This window comes from Olea europaea, unplaced genomic scaffold (assembly GCF_002742605.1).
Source record: "Olea europaea var. sylvestris unplaced genomic scaffold, O_europaea_v1 scaffold2785, whole genome shotgun sequence".
Taxonomy (NCBI): domain Eukaryota; kingdom Viridiplantae; phylum Streptophyta; class Magnoliopsida; order Lamiales; family Oleaceae; genus Olea; species Olea europaea.
This window is the reverse complement of record NW_019246321.1, coordinates 85,155-101,290: the sequence shown is the minus strand read 5'-3', so window position 1 is coordinate 101,290 and position 16,136 is coordinate 85,155. Positions and strand designations below refer to the sequence as shown.

Here is a 16,136-nt window from a genome sequence, read left to right as displayed (position 1 = left end):
CCTATGAGCAGACGCTTCATACCGTCAGATGTATACACGTGTTCCACATCCCACGGTTCATACCACCTATAAATACCCAAAGATTGGCCAGAGGCAAAGGTAATGAAACTCTCAATAGATAGCACTCCATAACAAGTTTATATATTCTCCTCCCCCTTTATTGACTGATTGATTTGTGTAGTCCCTGGACACTGTTCCGACCACCCAAACCTGACTTGACCGTCGGAGTGTATACGGCCGCCACCCCCGTCGGTTCCGGCCGTGTGCGCCTGACAGTTTGTTCATTTCGTAGGGAGGAATACGTGGAGTAGCTACAAGTTGACCACGTGGAAGAGCCATTTTTAGAGGTCAACATCAATAGTTATCTTATAATGGAACAAACTGTCCATTAGGATTCATGAAATCTAACCAAAATGGTTCTAGATTGGTTTGATTTGGTTCGGATACGAAATCGAAATTTTCAAATTATTACTTCAAATTATAGTACAAATTTCTATCACCAAAAAATAATAATCATTCAATACAAATGATAAGTTCCATCTTCATTTAAAATGCTGTCTAGAAAAATTATTCACGAAATTATAAATAAATATAATTAATTAAATAAGTGGTTAATTAGCATCGATTCTCAATTCTTGGTACTGAAATTAGAATTGGATCAAAACTGGCCGATTCTGGTTGTAAGAACTAGATGTGATTAAAATTTAAGCAAAACTGAAACGAATCGACTAGTTCTAATTTGTTTCGATTGTCTTTGGTTCTTTTCCACGCCCCTATGTTTCAAAGTCTTAGGAATTGGTTCTATTGCGAGTTACATGACGATGGGCTCTTAGGAATTTATTAGTGTTGTTGGTTCAGGGTGGTGAGACCACTACCATCGCATCGACTACTTTCAATTTAGAGGTGTTAAGAGCTCATCCAATACAGCATTGACAAAAACCTTTGGGGGTGATATATCTGCTTGCAGATTTATCACTTCTATCCATTCCAAGATGATCGATCACACATGGGCCCAACTCTTAGCCACATTGGATGGGCCTTCGAAGCACAAGGTGGTTAGAGTTGTGCTATTTAAATGGTGTGAAATCTATGGAAGAATGGTTAGAATCAAAATTCTCTTTTGTATGGGAGGTCACATACCTACGGCTATGGTGACTATGATATGATATTTAGCACTTGACTTGTAAGCCGTTGAGATGAAGCCACACGTGAAGAGTTTGAGAGACCTGAGACCCATTCATTTGCCCGTAAATTCTCACTTTGTGACATTTTGAAGATAATTGTTGCAAATTAGTATTTTTACTCTAAAAATATGAACTTTGCTCCTGCATTTCTTCTCCTTTGCATTTCTCCCACGTTGAATTATATATCCGTCCATTGAATTGAACGTCAAAGTGCATACAATTGCAATCTCCCCGTATTTATTTGGAGAAGCTTCAGTTTTGCGCCTCTAATACGTGCATCCAAGTATGCAAGTAACATCGCGCTGAATTTCAACCATATTTGAAGGTCAACAATTATTGCGCCTTTTGCTTTATTCGTTGTTCTTGTTTTATTTTTATTTTTAATTTTTTTTAAATAGCATGCTAAAAATTACTTAAAAATAGAAAAATTGTCTGACAATATACCAGTGGAAATTTTTCATCAATTAATCTCTATATACTAACTGAAAATATTCATACATTAACGGATTTTTCCATGGATAATTTTATTTAATAGTGATGGGTCTTTAAGGAAAAGAAGAATACCTTTTCAATTCAGAAAACTTTGGATTCAAAAACTCTGATGGATATTATTCTTCTCCATTTTTGGACATTCGATCTTTCCTTCGAACTGTCTAGCCCAATGAAAGGTTGTGTCTCATTTTCATTTTCAATCTATGGTCTCATAGGACTATTTCTATCTAAATTGATACGAAAATGAAACAAAAGTGACATATGCTTTATCTTTTCAGATCTTTTATTATTTTTATGACCGTGAGTATCTAGGCCAACTTATATGCACTTTGACTAATTTCACGAGACCCTGAAATTTATAGTCGAGTACTCACCTTAATGACTCTGAGGAGATTCGAACTTGTGACCATTGGGAAACAGACCCAAGGCTTGACTAGCTTTATCTTTTCAAAGATAAAATGGATAAACGTTTAATTCTCATTAAAAAGTAGAGTGAAAGAGAATCCAAAGAAAAAATAATATCATCCATTAATTTACTGATCCAACATCAATGCAACAGCAACTTATTCAGTGTCTTGTTAATCCAACGATAATGACATTATTGGTCGATTCATAAAATGATATAATATGATCATCAAGTTAACGAATGAGGCACAAAGACTTGGGTCGTTACAAAAAAAATCAATCATTTTATTTTTATTCCAAGTGGTTACGTACCCAATAACCAGTCTGGGGATGATGAAAATCAGTTTTTCAATAATGCATGATTTGAATCCGTATGTGCACTGCATAGAGTAGAAAACCCAAGATTTCACAGTAACTCACTTGGGAAATTTATTTCATCTTGCTCAATCAACTTCAGTTGGTTAAAATTTTTCCCAACTCAAAGAAGCTGCGAATGCATACTTACCACAATCCAAAAGAAGAACGCAATCTCAAACGAATTTTGGAACAAAATGAAGTGTATCAAGTAAAGAACAATGAGGGGTCGATGAAACCAAAACAATTCATCAGAAGGCTTAACCACTGTGCGTTCAGGGTCGCCTGAAGTTCTTTCTACGGCATTCTTTGCTAATTGAGTGATTATGTGCTCCAATTTAGCACCCACAATAAGTAGAAGCTGAAATTCACTCCAATAATTAACGCGCGCGCGCACACATATAGGTATAAATAAATTTTTCATTGAGCAATAAGTCAGTTCACTTCACTTACTACTAGAGGTAAGAATGATAGCCAAAAATATGTGTGCCATCCTGCAATTTTAACCCACAATTTCGCGTCGAAAAGTTAGAAAATATTAATGCATTTAACAAAAAAGGGCATTGAATTTTAATAGTACCTGCAATGTTCATAAGCAGAAAGACAACAACAAAGAGCCACAAGTACCAGCTGTTTTTAGACAATTTACCAGCATGATTAGCATAAACTCCCAAGTATAATCATGGATTATAGTTCGATTAAATCTCGTGTTTCACCTTATACCGATGATTTTCTTAAAATCGTCTTCCAGTGTTCGTAGCATGTACTTGTGAAAATCAAAATTAGGATTATTAGGGCAGTGTTCCTATAACACAAAAAAAGTCTGTTACAAATAATTAATTATAGAAGAAAATATTATGAAGAATTAATTTTATATGATACCTGTATGAATCCTGATCTCAACGCAATATAGTCTGACTTAGTAACTGAGCCGTGAAACTGTTTGAAAAATGCTACCTGCATCAAGAATCCAAATTTGAATTAATTTCTCAATATTTATTATTTGTAACACAAAATTTAAATAACATTGATAGGGAACTTACCATCCAACTCACTACATGAAATTTTCTCCAATATCTGCCTGCACGTCCCATGAATTCTTTGAAATGATGAGGATGTCCTGAAAATAGAATATATATATATATATAAACATGTAGTTGAAAAGTTAGAAATAATAATGAATTTAAATTAATTACCATGGCATCGTCTTGGTGACATTTCCTCTCTAATTGAACGCTCCCAGTGTCTCCATTCACTTACCTGTATGCGTAGTTGATCCCTAGTTATTGCATGCATTATAAGGTTTACGTGCAGAATATTTTTCTGTGAAAATGTGTAGTTGAAAATAAGTTTGTAAAAATAAATAAAAAGAGTTCCGTTTTAATGATTGTCAAACAGGATTTACTTTTTAGCTACAACTTAGATTTTATTGAGATTTTCACACAATTTCGTTTAATGTTCTCAATATTTTTAGAACCAACAAGTGTGATGTAGTGATTACATCTTTCTGCATTATCTTAATTTCACTACTCGAGAGTTCAAGATTAAAGTTGCTACTAAGGAGACCCCTCAAGTTAGTTCTATATTAAGAATAATATTAGTATGAAAGAAAATAAGCTAAAATGAATCGAAGTACAAGTTTGAGCCATACCTTGGCCACTCCAAGAAACATTGTGGTCGCACAGAATATCACATAAACAACAGCCAAAACAAATACGAATATGTGCAACTGATGTAACGCTTCCAAAGATAAAAATTGGACCTTTCCCTGTCACAATTAAAATAATTTGTAGATTATATATTTATATCTGTACGTACACGCTTGCATGCGCGCGCACACACACACATCTCGACACTGAAATATAGTGTTTTCATGTATACGTTTCTGCAGAGATTTTCATGAGCATCTTCAGCCAAAAGCCTCCTTCCGTTGTTTGCGAGCAGATGGGAACCAGCTGAGGAGCCGGTTTCCGGTGGCTTGCATGGAAGCATAATATTTGCAAGATTAGCAGGGATGCAGATGTCACTTATTAGACCTTGAAACACAGTTAGTAGCAGTGAAATGAACCCCAAAAGCATCAATTCTGCAAAAGAATAAAAAAGTTCAAATCAAGAAATTAATCAAATTATAAATTATTTTGCAACTTTTAGTTAGCCTGTTCCTTCCAAAAATTCTAACATTAAGAAAAATGAGAGAGGTAGAAATCCAACAAACCTTCTTTTAGCTTTTGTAAAGCTTCATTTAGTGCATCTTGTCCCTTATGCACGAAACACTGAAAATAACGGGATAACAAAAATCGAGTTAAACCATTTTATCTAAAAACTTAAACAATTAGGGATTATATGCATTTATATATTTTACCTTGCCAAGATAATGAAGACCCCGCTCCGCGCTGAGTGAAATGAAAACAATGATCAAACAGACAAGAGCAACTATCCATGTCGGAGTATACTCGAACGAACGGCCACCACCTTCCATTTCTGGATAAAGATTTTGAGGGGAATAATATGATGTAGACAAGCAGACTTATATAACTACAGAATGTTGAAGGGGACTGATTAACATGATTGGCATAGCTTGAAGAAGCTAAAGCAAAGAATATTTTGGACGGCAGGAAAAGTATTTGCCAAGCAAAGAACAAAGCTGGCATACAAAACTCGTGTTAGTGTTAAGAACAAATGCTGGAAAAGTAACACTGCCCAAAGCCCTTTCGTTCTGTAAGCTACTTGTACAAATTCTTTTTCACACATTTATTGTCAGATACTGTAAAGAAAATTGTACAAGTAGCAAAGTCCTTGGTTTTTATATTTTTTTGCGTACAACAGTGACCCACTAGCATCTTTTGTAGCGTGTTCTTTTTTAATCACTTATCGCCAAATCTACTTTTAATTCACACATTTTGGGAAACATGACACAACAATTTATTAGTATGAATATCTTAGATTACATTGCTCCAAAAAGAATTAAAACCCGGAATTTCGTATACAGTATTATAATCTCAAGTAAAAACACTATCCACAAGAATAAACCAACAGATGAGTAAAATGACTACAAAGAAATGGAGAAAAATATTTGCCTATATGCATAATTGTAGAGTCCTACAACTCATGTAACAGAAAAATGAATACAAATTTGCCTTTCTACACCAAATCAAAATACGTTTAAAAGTCGGACAAGATTTCTAATTCTCTAGCACCCGTTTGTCACCTTCTCCCACCTTCATTTGCTGCAGGCACTTTTGCCGAGTTATTAGACCTGTCTAAGTCAATGAGGGAAAGGTCATAAGGCATAGAGAGAGCGCTCGATGCGTCCATGAGTAATGACGTGTTAATGGCCTCTGATTTCACGAAATTGTGCCCCATGCCTGGATTCTGAGGAGTATAATTGGCTGGAGATGATAAACTAGACAACTGTATATCTTCTGATTTGTTACCAAATGTATTTTTATTCCGTCTAACTGCATCCATTTCTGGGCCAGTTGGAACGAAGGTTCGTGCCCTGTATTTCCTTGTTCCCTCGTCACCATCATTATGGTTATAGAGAACATAATCGTGATATGTTGGTGCAAACTGCAACATAAAATGGAATATCAAGTTAAACGAGTTGTTCGCTACCAACTCAGGGTGGTGGTTGAGAATAAAAATATATGCTTGAATAGAAATTTCCACCTGGTGGACAGTATCATGGTAAAAGTCATTTAATTTCAGAGCATGTGCGAGGCTTGCTGTAAAGCCACGAGAAGCACCAATATTTGCACCAGCGTACTCCTTGTATGGGAATGCATAAAGATGACCAACCGCAGCAATGAGCATCTCAACACAAGTTATAAAACTTTGAAAGTTTGCAGCTTCCACTGTATCTTTTATTAGCTCAGTCTTTGCAGCAAGAAATATCAAAACCCCCTGTAAATACAGGAGTTTATGAGGAGTTCTTGAAACAAGTAATAATTCTCAGAAAGTAAATTAATTTAGTTATCAAGCTGGAGGCAGATACTGTTAATGCAATTTAAATCATAAACCACAGTTCTTTGCTTGTATTGGTTTCATGACAATAATTCAGAACAGCAATAACAATTAAAAAGTCTCAGAGGAAGAACAGCAGAAAACTACCAAGCAAAATGTAAAATGACAAGCATCAATATTAGCAATGGCTCTACAGAGAAGATAAAATTTCACTGACAACAATGGGAACTCTTCATCATGCAGCTAGAGCTATATGGTCAGAGAAAAGACATTGTGACAGTGTGAAAATTACAGTATGGTGGAGCCATGGAAATTTGTTTTACCAAAGGGTCAGGAGAAACATAGTGATGCAGATAAGTGTAAAAAGTAGCAAAAGAGAAGTAGCAGATTGCAAGAAGATTTCAATTTTATGGTGGCTTACTACATATAACACCCATTGGAGTTTGCCATGGGTGGACCGCAATCCATCAACCTGAAGTCTGAATAATCCTCAACAACGGCAATATATTTTGTTTTTGGTGACCAACAGTTTGCCATGTTTCAACAGGTTGACTGGGATTAAGATGATGCAACCTTGAAGTACCTCAAAAAGCAACAAGTTCAGATAATACAAATTAAAACTTAAAAAACATAATACCACATTATTAATACAGGATGCCTTTCCACCTAGGGTTCCAAGTTCCAACTACATAATTACAGGTGCATGGTCGTTCTTATGTATCCCATTCATATGGACTTGAAAAGGCATATTTATATTCCCAAAATTGACAATAAAATAAGCATGCTTCAAATTTAATCTTATTCCTATATATCAATATTGAACAGTATCCTACCTGCCAATAAGTAAGAAATACAACTGATTTGATAATGATGAACTTTGGAACTGGATTGAATGGCTGAAGCAAATCTCTACAGGCCACATAAAATAAGGCCAAGGCATAAAGTGCCACTGAGTATGAGATTGTATAAATAATGGTGAGATAGAGGTAGGATTGCATTGGACTGAAATTTCCGTCTTCATATTTCCCTTTTGCATAAAGTATAAATGTAACGGCTACTAGAATAGGCTTGAGGATCACAAATTGCAAGCATCCTTGCTTGCACCTTCGTATAAAGCGACTGCATAGCTTCAAAAACTGTATGAGAAATGTTGTTCACCAAAAGTAACAAAGGAAATGCATTCTATAGATATGCAATGGTCATACACTAAACAGAAAATTACATAATACCAACCCCAAAAACAGCTTCAAACATCAGAATTCAACCCACTACAAAGAATAAAATGATCAATTAATTGAGTTGTTGACCTGCTAAACAATTACAGATGCTGGATATCACAAAAGTCGTGGGACACATCATGCCATAAAACTTGCTGAACTACCCTTAGATTAAAAAACTGTAGCACCAAATCAAGCAGCATAGACACAATGCGCCCAACATTTTTAGGGCTTTCGGCTTTAGGGCACAGCTGATTATGTTTCCAGCAAATAAGCGAGGTGTGCTGTTAAACTGTTCTGGACTGTGCTAACATAAAATCTTTGGGACATACAGTAGCTCTAAAAGTTCTTGAGTTTTATTATAGATCAAGGATCATCTGAGTAAAAATATCCCGGAATTAAGTAGTAGGAACACTATTCATCTTACTCTTTCATGGACTCTTCTCAATTCATGTAGTTGCCCATGTTAGACACTTGAGTGTTGGACAAGAGAACAGGACGCATGTCCCATAATTTTGCGTTGTAAACATACGTAGGAGACATGACTAGTAAAACAATTTCTGTGCATAATCATACTGAGTTATTGAAGTGCCGCCTAGCTGAACACCTTAAACACAATTTTAACACACAAAATAACTGAAAGGGCAAAATAATTTAAATATATGAATATGCTATTATGTCTATGATACGTATAATTTCACACTTACCTTGACCATTAAAAGTAACCTTTAGAAGTGATTATTACAAACTTGATATCAATTATACTTGTTTATTGATATTTTTAGGAGACAACTCAATGTTGGACGAGAACGGATAAAAAGAATGATAATAAATGAAAAAAGACTAAAGTTGACTTTTTTGGAAGTTGGAGACCAAGTAGTCACGTTTGAAAGTTGAAGGAAACCAGTTGCAATATTTAAGGAGTGAATCCTAAAAAAAAGAAGAAACAATGACCAAATTAAACAAGTGAAAGTATAAATATAATTAATTTGGGATATCCTATTTTGACTAAAATTACGGTTCCATATCATCTTAGGACTCTCTTTTAGACCTAAATTGAGGTATATAAATAGGAATCTTTTATTCAATTAAAAGGGAGGCTAGATATACAATCTTGAGGCAAGATTACACATCCAAATACATTAAGCTCCCGTTTGCCACCCATTATTTGAAATTTTGATGGTTGAAATATTTTTTTTTTAATTTTTTTTAATTTTTTAAGAATATGTGGTTATATAATAATAATAAAAAAAAAGAGTTTGGGATTATGTGCAATATTATTTTATTGGAGAATGTGTGATTGATTTTGAGAGGGAGAAAAATAAATAATAATTTTAATGGGGGCAAAAGAGAGGCTAAATATTGAATATTTGTATCTCAATTTGAGATTTAAAGGTTGAACTTTGAAGAGGAGACTGATAATCCATTGTTGGGAAGTGAAACAACAATTGCCGGGGTTCGTTTCTTTGTCCTTGTATTAAACCCGGTTATTTTTTCGTCTTTTTATTATTTCACTTCACAATTATGCCCCTGTTTGACGATCATTAAAATTAAAATTTTTTCTTAAATTTATTTTTAACGACATGTTCTCACAATAAATTATTCTGCATATAAACCTAAAACTTTTTCTCCTACTTTTTAACCACATATTCTCTAAAAAAAATCACTATTCTAAAACTCATTTTAATGGTTGTCAAATAGGGGCTATGATTGCCTCAATCATTGTTTGTTAGGATGAATTATATATTTTAGGTTTAAAATTTACATAATTCCAAAGATTTCATGAAACTTCATTACTTGTCAATTACTTATTATGTTTTAATTGCATTCAATTGGTTGGCCACCAATTAGTTGATTTACAGATAATATTGAGACCGATAGGTGATATATTACTCTAGCTAGTGCAATAAGTGACATAGGTATTATAAAAGATCGAAAGATAATATAGTTTATGCAATCTTGCTAGAATTTCTATTAGTTAATGCATTCATTTGTATGAATTTATGTAAAGATATAGTAAATCTGAAAAGAGACTGAATGGATTTAGATTGAATGAACATCAATTGACCTAAATAAAATCAAAATTTCTAACCACTTAATCCCAAAAACTTTCCATAAATTAGGTTGGTTAGATTAATTTAGTATAATTTAGTTAGAATATAAACGCTTGATTTGGTAAATTATTAAGACATTAATTTTGATAGAAGCTAGGTAACTACAAAATTTGATAGCAAATATTTAGTCTTTGCAGAATGATATTTGAACCCAACATCCACTTTATTAATTGTCATGATCTGTGCACTTGTGGAATCACGTGATCAGTCTACATATTCCCAAAAATTTCCAGATCTTTACATAATCCAATTTCTACAAAATATATCTGCTCTGACCACTCATAACCCAATCAACAAGATGTACTTCAAGAATATATCACATTCCTAATACCTAGTTTATTTGACTTTTCAATTAAACCTGGTGGAGAGGAAAAAATTGTTGCAAATGAATTGCATCAATCAAGTAATTTCATGTGTAGGCGACTCACCCATCCAAAGGAACTGGAGGTAAGCAGCATGTCATTGACCACCAATTTGGCTTTAGAACTTTTCCGCTCAGACTTAACACCACAGCACCCGGTCCACCAACCCACGCTAAGCATAATGACAGAAAGTTATAAATGACCCAAGCTTCATATCTGCCAAAAGCAAGGAAAAAAATTATAACCATTGGAGTCATAAGGTAAAAGCAGAAAAACAGCAAGCAATTAACGGTGCAAAGCAAATACAAGCAATCAACTATAGCAGATTTGAAGAGAAAAATAAAGGCAGATCTAGTGCATGCTATCTAAGAAGATAGACTATTGAAAGCTAGTTCTATGGGGTAGATGATTATGCTTTGCCAGAGTACTTCAGCACAATCTTAGTTTTGGATGTAAGATGATCTCAATGTATGAATTATCCCATACAATACTCCAGAAAAATAACTAGGAACAAGAGGAAGCAAACCACTGATGAATGTCACAAACTGTTTTTAATCTTTTATTAAAACTCTTAAAAGAGAAAAACAAATTAAGCAGTAAAAGACAAAACCGCTAATATACCATGTACAATTATAAAAAAAGGCTTTAGCACATTTAAATTTTTTTCAGGAAAAAGAAAGCACGTGGCATCAACTTACTCTCAAGTAGATCAAATTATTACATTAATAAAGACAATTCTGAAAAGTTTATTCTTTGTCAAAGAGATGACCCGGATATCATACTTAAAAAACAGTGATGTGCGTGGTCACCCTACTTGGCAATCTATAATATTGCATAGCACTGTTGGAATCCATGCAGATATGCACAGCGCAATTTACATCATTTTCACGTAATTATCAGAAAATAAAAGAAAGATTATAACTTCTTCTAATATTTGTGTGTAAAAAATTCTAAAACATCAGTCATAGTTTCAAAACCTTGGCTCTTCCAATTATCTCTACCCGCAATCTCTACACAAGCTGTGTGAGAACTGGGAACCTTTCATGCATATTAGAGCTATCATTTGATTTTTACAAGTTAAAAAGACAAGGGCAGCAAAAGATGATGATAAGGGCGTCCAAGAGGAGTCCTGGGGCATGCAAGAACAGTAAATAAAATAAAAAAAGGATAAAAATGACATTATTGATGATTATATCAGTCACACAGACAGGAAAAGGGGCAGCACTAAAAATTATTAATTATACTTCAAGCATGTTCAAAGACAACTTACACTTCTCTGATAGAATTGAAGTAGATTGCACCCTTGTTTATGATGAGGGACAAGAATGACATTAATGCATAAACCTGTTGAGAAGACAATATCATAAAGGTTAAAACACATTTACAAACACTAAAAAGATTAAATTAAAAAGGGCTCGAACATTTTGCAGTACTTTAAACATGTATTATCATCACTCTCTGTTCAACAATATGTGACAAAGTAACGTTGATATACTCTTGATCAAAATGACCATCTTGTAAATTAAAAACATAATTGATTTTAAGGAAAATGACACTTTTAAGATTAGTACATGCATATTAGTTTCAAGTGTAATTTCCTGAAATGTAGTGAATTAGGATAATTTTACTTTAAAACTGTCTACTCTACTGCTTTGGCAAACAAGAAATAACATGGGAAGGGATAGATTACCTATCTGGTAATATGCTCATAAAGAAAGTAAAGGATATATCATAGGAGGGTAGAAAAATCCATTTAAAAGAGGTAAAAACATACTTAGTACTTAAGTTAAAGAGGAAAGGTATAATACAGTAAGGAAGAAGCAGCAGCTTATTACACCAGCAAGGGAGAGGGAAGGAAGAATAAAAGAAGAAACAGCTCATTGCATGAAGAACATCCTGTTATCACCAGTAAATTACCACAAAAGAAATGGTGAAAACCGATTCTATAGTAATTCAGATTCTAACATAACATTAATAAAACAGAGAAATGACAAATAAGCTCAATGTCATGGTTCTGATTGCAAGGTATGGGACTTGAATTTCACATGTATACTTTTTTTCAGTCTAGGATTTATATAGATTTGGGCTTTTTGACTTCAACAAGTTGCTTTGAGGTATGGCTTTCTCCAAATCTATATATAATAATGGATCAGAGCAGGCACCACATCTCCTGATTGCAATTGAGTGGCGCAGATTGTAAAGCCGACACAGCAGTGTTAATTCCAGCCTAGTCACGGGGTTAATGCAAGCAAAACCTTCGTGGGCATGGGGATCACGAAATATGGTGGTTTGTCATGGTTCCTATTGTAAAGTACATAATTTGTATCCCATATTGGAAGTATGGAGGACTTTCAATGTGGGTTAATATAGATTTGATCTCTTCGACTTCTTTAGCTAACTTTTGAGGTACAACTCTCTAAGATGTATACCCAGAACCCTAGAGCCCAAACCAGCACTTAAAGAGAGACTACCTACATTACATGCAAAAATACTACGCATCACCCCCAGAGTTCTACCTCAATTTCTTCCAACGTTACCATAACTGGATGTACCAAACGGAATTTCACTCTAAAAAGCCTTCACGAAATATTTCATCATCATTGAAAACATCTAGAATATCCATCACAACAGTTCAAAAAATAAGATATACATGCATGGAGGATCTCAACTAGTAAAGTAAAAAAGATTCACTGAAACCTTTATCTGGAAAAAATCATGTCAAATAAAAAAATATACTGACATGTAGGTCCCTAAAATCTCTCTAGACCTTACTTGAAGGTCAGAAATTTTGAAATATTATCAGATTTGACTGCCACTCGGTGTGATCAGACATCTGCAACCTTTCCCTTTTGCAAAAAGCTGTTAATCTGTTATATTTTGCATAAAAGGTCTTGTCATGCTCTGAACAAAATATCATCCAGGTATTTATGACTCTTTATGGCCAAGTTTTGCCAGTTTACAAGTTATCTCAGCCCAGATTTTTACATTGTTATCTCATCTTGATAACTCTGTGTTTCCTGACACTATAACATGGTGCAAGACTTGTGTATATAGCTGATATTGAAGCATTCTGTGAATAGTCAAAAGATGACAGAATCCTTTCAAGTCCTATGGGGATCTTTACAAAACCTTCCAACTTCAGAGGACCAGTTAATAGTCAGAAAAAAAGAAAAAGGATGCTTCAGATGGATATCACAAAAATAACACAAATTTATAAATATCATTACAAATGAGAATCATGCCTATCAACCGCTATTCCATTCATAAATCCAACTATGATGTGCATGCAATGCCAGCTTACTCTCGTCATTTACCTTGAAACTTCCATTCACACTAGGAAAGCTCAAAGGCAGAATATAATAGTTCATTATGCAGCAAGAAATTAAAATTTTACTTCCCTAAATACTTTGACTCACATGCAGATATGAGAGAACCAAGTAAGAATTACCCTACCAATCACTGCTACATAAACGCAATCATCTACACCTCCTAGTAATTTTCTAGCTGCGATCCTTTTTAATAGACCATTATTGTACAATTCTGTGTGCATCAATTTTGAACCCACCCATTCCTCTTTCTCCCTCAAGTAATAAAGAATATTGAAGAATTCAAATAAGAGTTTAGTGAGTTTAAAAGCTAACCATTAAGTCAAATGCACAAAGAGGATTGAAATTGATGTAATGTTAAGAGAATCAATCCTGGGGACCGCTGAATACTTACAGGAACCATAAAGATAATTCGGACAATGTATCTCTGATATGTGGGTTCAGTATAATTCATGAGATGCCTGTAAATGTGGAGAAGCGCCAACGAAATTGCCCCAATTGTACAAGGCAAAGCTATCAGTATGTAGAATAGCGGCTCCATTTGCTACAAGACCCGTTATCAAATGTCAAAATTATGTAATGGGGAAACCTAAAGGCATAAACAATGGGGCATTCAACAAAAAATCAATGCAAACCTCAAGTGCAAGAATCTAGTACTTGGCCTATTTACTTGATTGCAGTAACTTTTACAGCTACATACAGAACGAACAACTCCCCTCGAATTGCCCAGAAACTTGAAATACCCTAATCCCAAAAAAAATTACTTCAGAACTCCCCTCGAATTGCCCAGAAACTTGAAATACCCTAATCCCAAAAAAAATTACTTCAGAAACATAAATTTTTTTATCATAAACTAATGGATGAACATATCGACATAAAGAAGCAGAAAAGAAACAAAAAAGTAGGGAAAATAAATTATTCTTAACATTAACACGAAATTGAGAAATGGGTCTTTTAAATAACAACCATTACATATTATAGCTCCCAAAATCAGAAATATATTACTGAAACAGTATGACTAACCTGAAGATGAAATCAAAGTGAAAAATTTTGGGGCAAACCGTTCAATGCAATACTGGTAACAAACGACAGAAAAAATCGACTAAAAGTAGATCTGCTGCTGGTGTTGAAGAATAATTTGGATGATTTTAGATGAAACTGGGAAGTGGGAAAGCGTGAATGCTGAAATGGGACAGACAGGAAACAATGGCTTGTTATGGTATTTGTTGGTTGTGATTGTAAGCAATGCTCCCTGGCCTTCTTGGGTTAAGAGGAAATAGAGTGCATTTGGCTGATATGAAAAATATCATCCAGTAAAGAAAATATTTTTATTTTTTGTGAAAAATAAAAATTACTTTTATCTAAGAAAAATATTCTTTTTAAAAATAAGGAAAATTATGTATATTTTCAAAAGTTAAAAAATATTTTTCATGGAAAAAAATAGCAATCAAACGCTCTAAGTAGAAATTTGAGGGGAAAACTGATATTTTTCTTAGTAAATAAATGTAATCAAACGCACCATAAATGAAAATGGTCATTTGATCCACCCTTATTTTCACTTTGACTTTTGACTGATTTAAAAAAAAAAATGAAAATACAATTTAAAGACACTTTTTCAAAAATATCCCTTCATCTTCCTCTCTCGACAGTATGAAAAGGAAAAATCAGATTCAGCAAGACTTTTCATTGTTTAAAGGTTTGTTTTTAAAGGGGGTTCCAAATTTCTTTGCTGAAGGCGCCTTCGGCACCCTAAGTTTGAATTCAAATTGAATTGCTGACAGTCGGCCGTCCAGACATCTCCCTCACCAAAGAACTTCCGGTTGCCGGCTTTTAAAAGTTGTAAAGGTTAGCTTTTGTGGAATTATGATTAAATTATTGAATTTTGTTTAGTTTTAGTTAGATTATTGGTTGGAATATATTTTTTGTGGAATGGAATGCATGATTTAGGTTAGATTTGCGTATAGATGAAGTGTATTGGCCAATTTTTGTGATTTTGGGAGCTCCAACTCGTCAAAAATGGTGGAATTCGACGAGTGGAGATGAAAAGGTTGTAGTTAGTTGGTCGGTTGTCTGTTAACAGCTGGGTTCAAGCTCCAACTCGTCGAAAATAGTAGAATCCAGAGAGTGGAGATGAAAAGGTTGCAGTTAGTCGGGCGACTGTCAACCGTCAACTGTTAACAGCCGGGCTGAACCCAGATGTTAACAGCCGATCCTAGAACCAGCTGTTTAACGGCCATTTTTTTAATATTAAATTTCTTAAATTAATTTAAATCATTAAATGTTTGAAATTGTTAATTACATATTTTTTTCTTGATCAAATTTAAAGAAATTTGTTATTCTAAAATTATTTTTTTAATTCTAATTTTAACTCTTTATTTGAAATTAAATTTTTAATTTTAATTTAAAGAAATTTGTTAATTTAGAATTTATTTTCAAATTAATTATTTAATCCGAATTTTGAATTTTGAATTTTAATTTTTTATTTTATTTTAAATTTAAAATTTCATCTTCATTTTAGTTATAATTATAATTTAAAGAAATTTTTTATTTTAAAATTACTTTTTTAATTCGAATTTCAACTTTAATGTAAAGAAATTTGACATTTTAAAATTAATTTCAAAATAAATTTTTAATTCTAATTTTAAATTTTTATTTTAAATTTAATTTTAGTTTTTTATTTTATTTTAAATTTAAATTTTCATTTTAGTTATAATTTTAA

General features: G+C 33.5%; 2 protein-coding genes across 4 annotated transcripts; both read right to left on the bottom strand.

Annotated features, from left to right (window-relative positions):
* Nucleotides 1-2,254: 2,254 nt before the first annotated feature.
* On the bottom strand, nt 2,255-5,084 carry LOC111383884 (MLO-like protein 13). Its single transcript, XM_023008069.1, has 12 exons — nt 4,798-5,084; nt 4,651-4,708; nt 4,317-4,519; nt 4,087-4,203; nt 3,632-3,695; nt 3,479-3,555; nt 3,318-3,392; nt 3,152-3,240; nt 3,016-3,065; nt 2,889-2,929; nt 2,587-2,796; nt 2,255-2,461 (listed from the first exon to the last, which is right to left on the bottom strand). The coding sequence occupies exons 1-12, from the start codon at nt 4,912-4,914 to the stop codon at nt 2,255-2,257; spliced, it is 1,308 nt and encodes a 435-aa protein (XP_022863837.1). The 5' UTR covers nt 4,915-5,084.
* A 276-nt stretch (nt 5,085-5,360) lies between these two features.
* On the bottom strand, nt 5,361-14,666 carry LOC111383883 (transmembrane protein 184B). Of its 3 annotated transcripts, none has more exons than XM_023008068.1 (8): nt 14,441-14,666; nt 14,053-14,161; nt 13,812-13,961; nt 11,362-11,435; nt 10,158-10,307; nt 7,232-7,534; nt 6,105-6,338; nt 5,361-6,005 (listed from the first exon to the last, which is right to left on the bottom strand). In XM_023008068.1, exons 5-8 carry the CDS (start codon nt 10,269-10,271, stop codon nt 5,640-5,642), a joined length of 1,017 nt encoding a protein of 338 aa, XP_022863836.1. In that variant the 5' UTR covers nt 10,272-10,307; nt 11,362-11,435; nt 13,812-13,961; nt 14,053-14,161; nt 14,441-14,666; the 3' UTR covers nt 5,361-5,639. The 3 variants fall into 3 exon arrangements, with proteins under 3 accessions (XP_022863836.1, XP_022863834.1, XP_022863835.1); XM_023008066.1 differs by having other exon boundaries at nt 7,232-7,517; nt 14,441-14,665; XM_023008067.1 differs by having other exon boundaries at nt 7,232-7,517; nt 14,075-14,161; nt 14,441-14,665.
* Nucleotides 14,667-16,136: the final 1,470 nt, after the last annotated feature.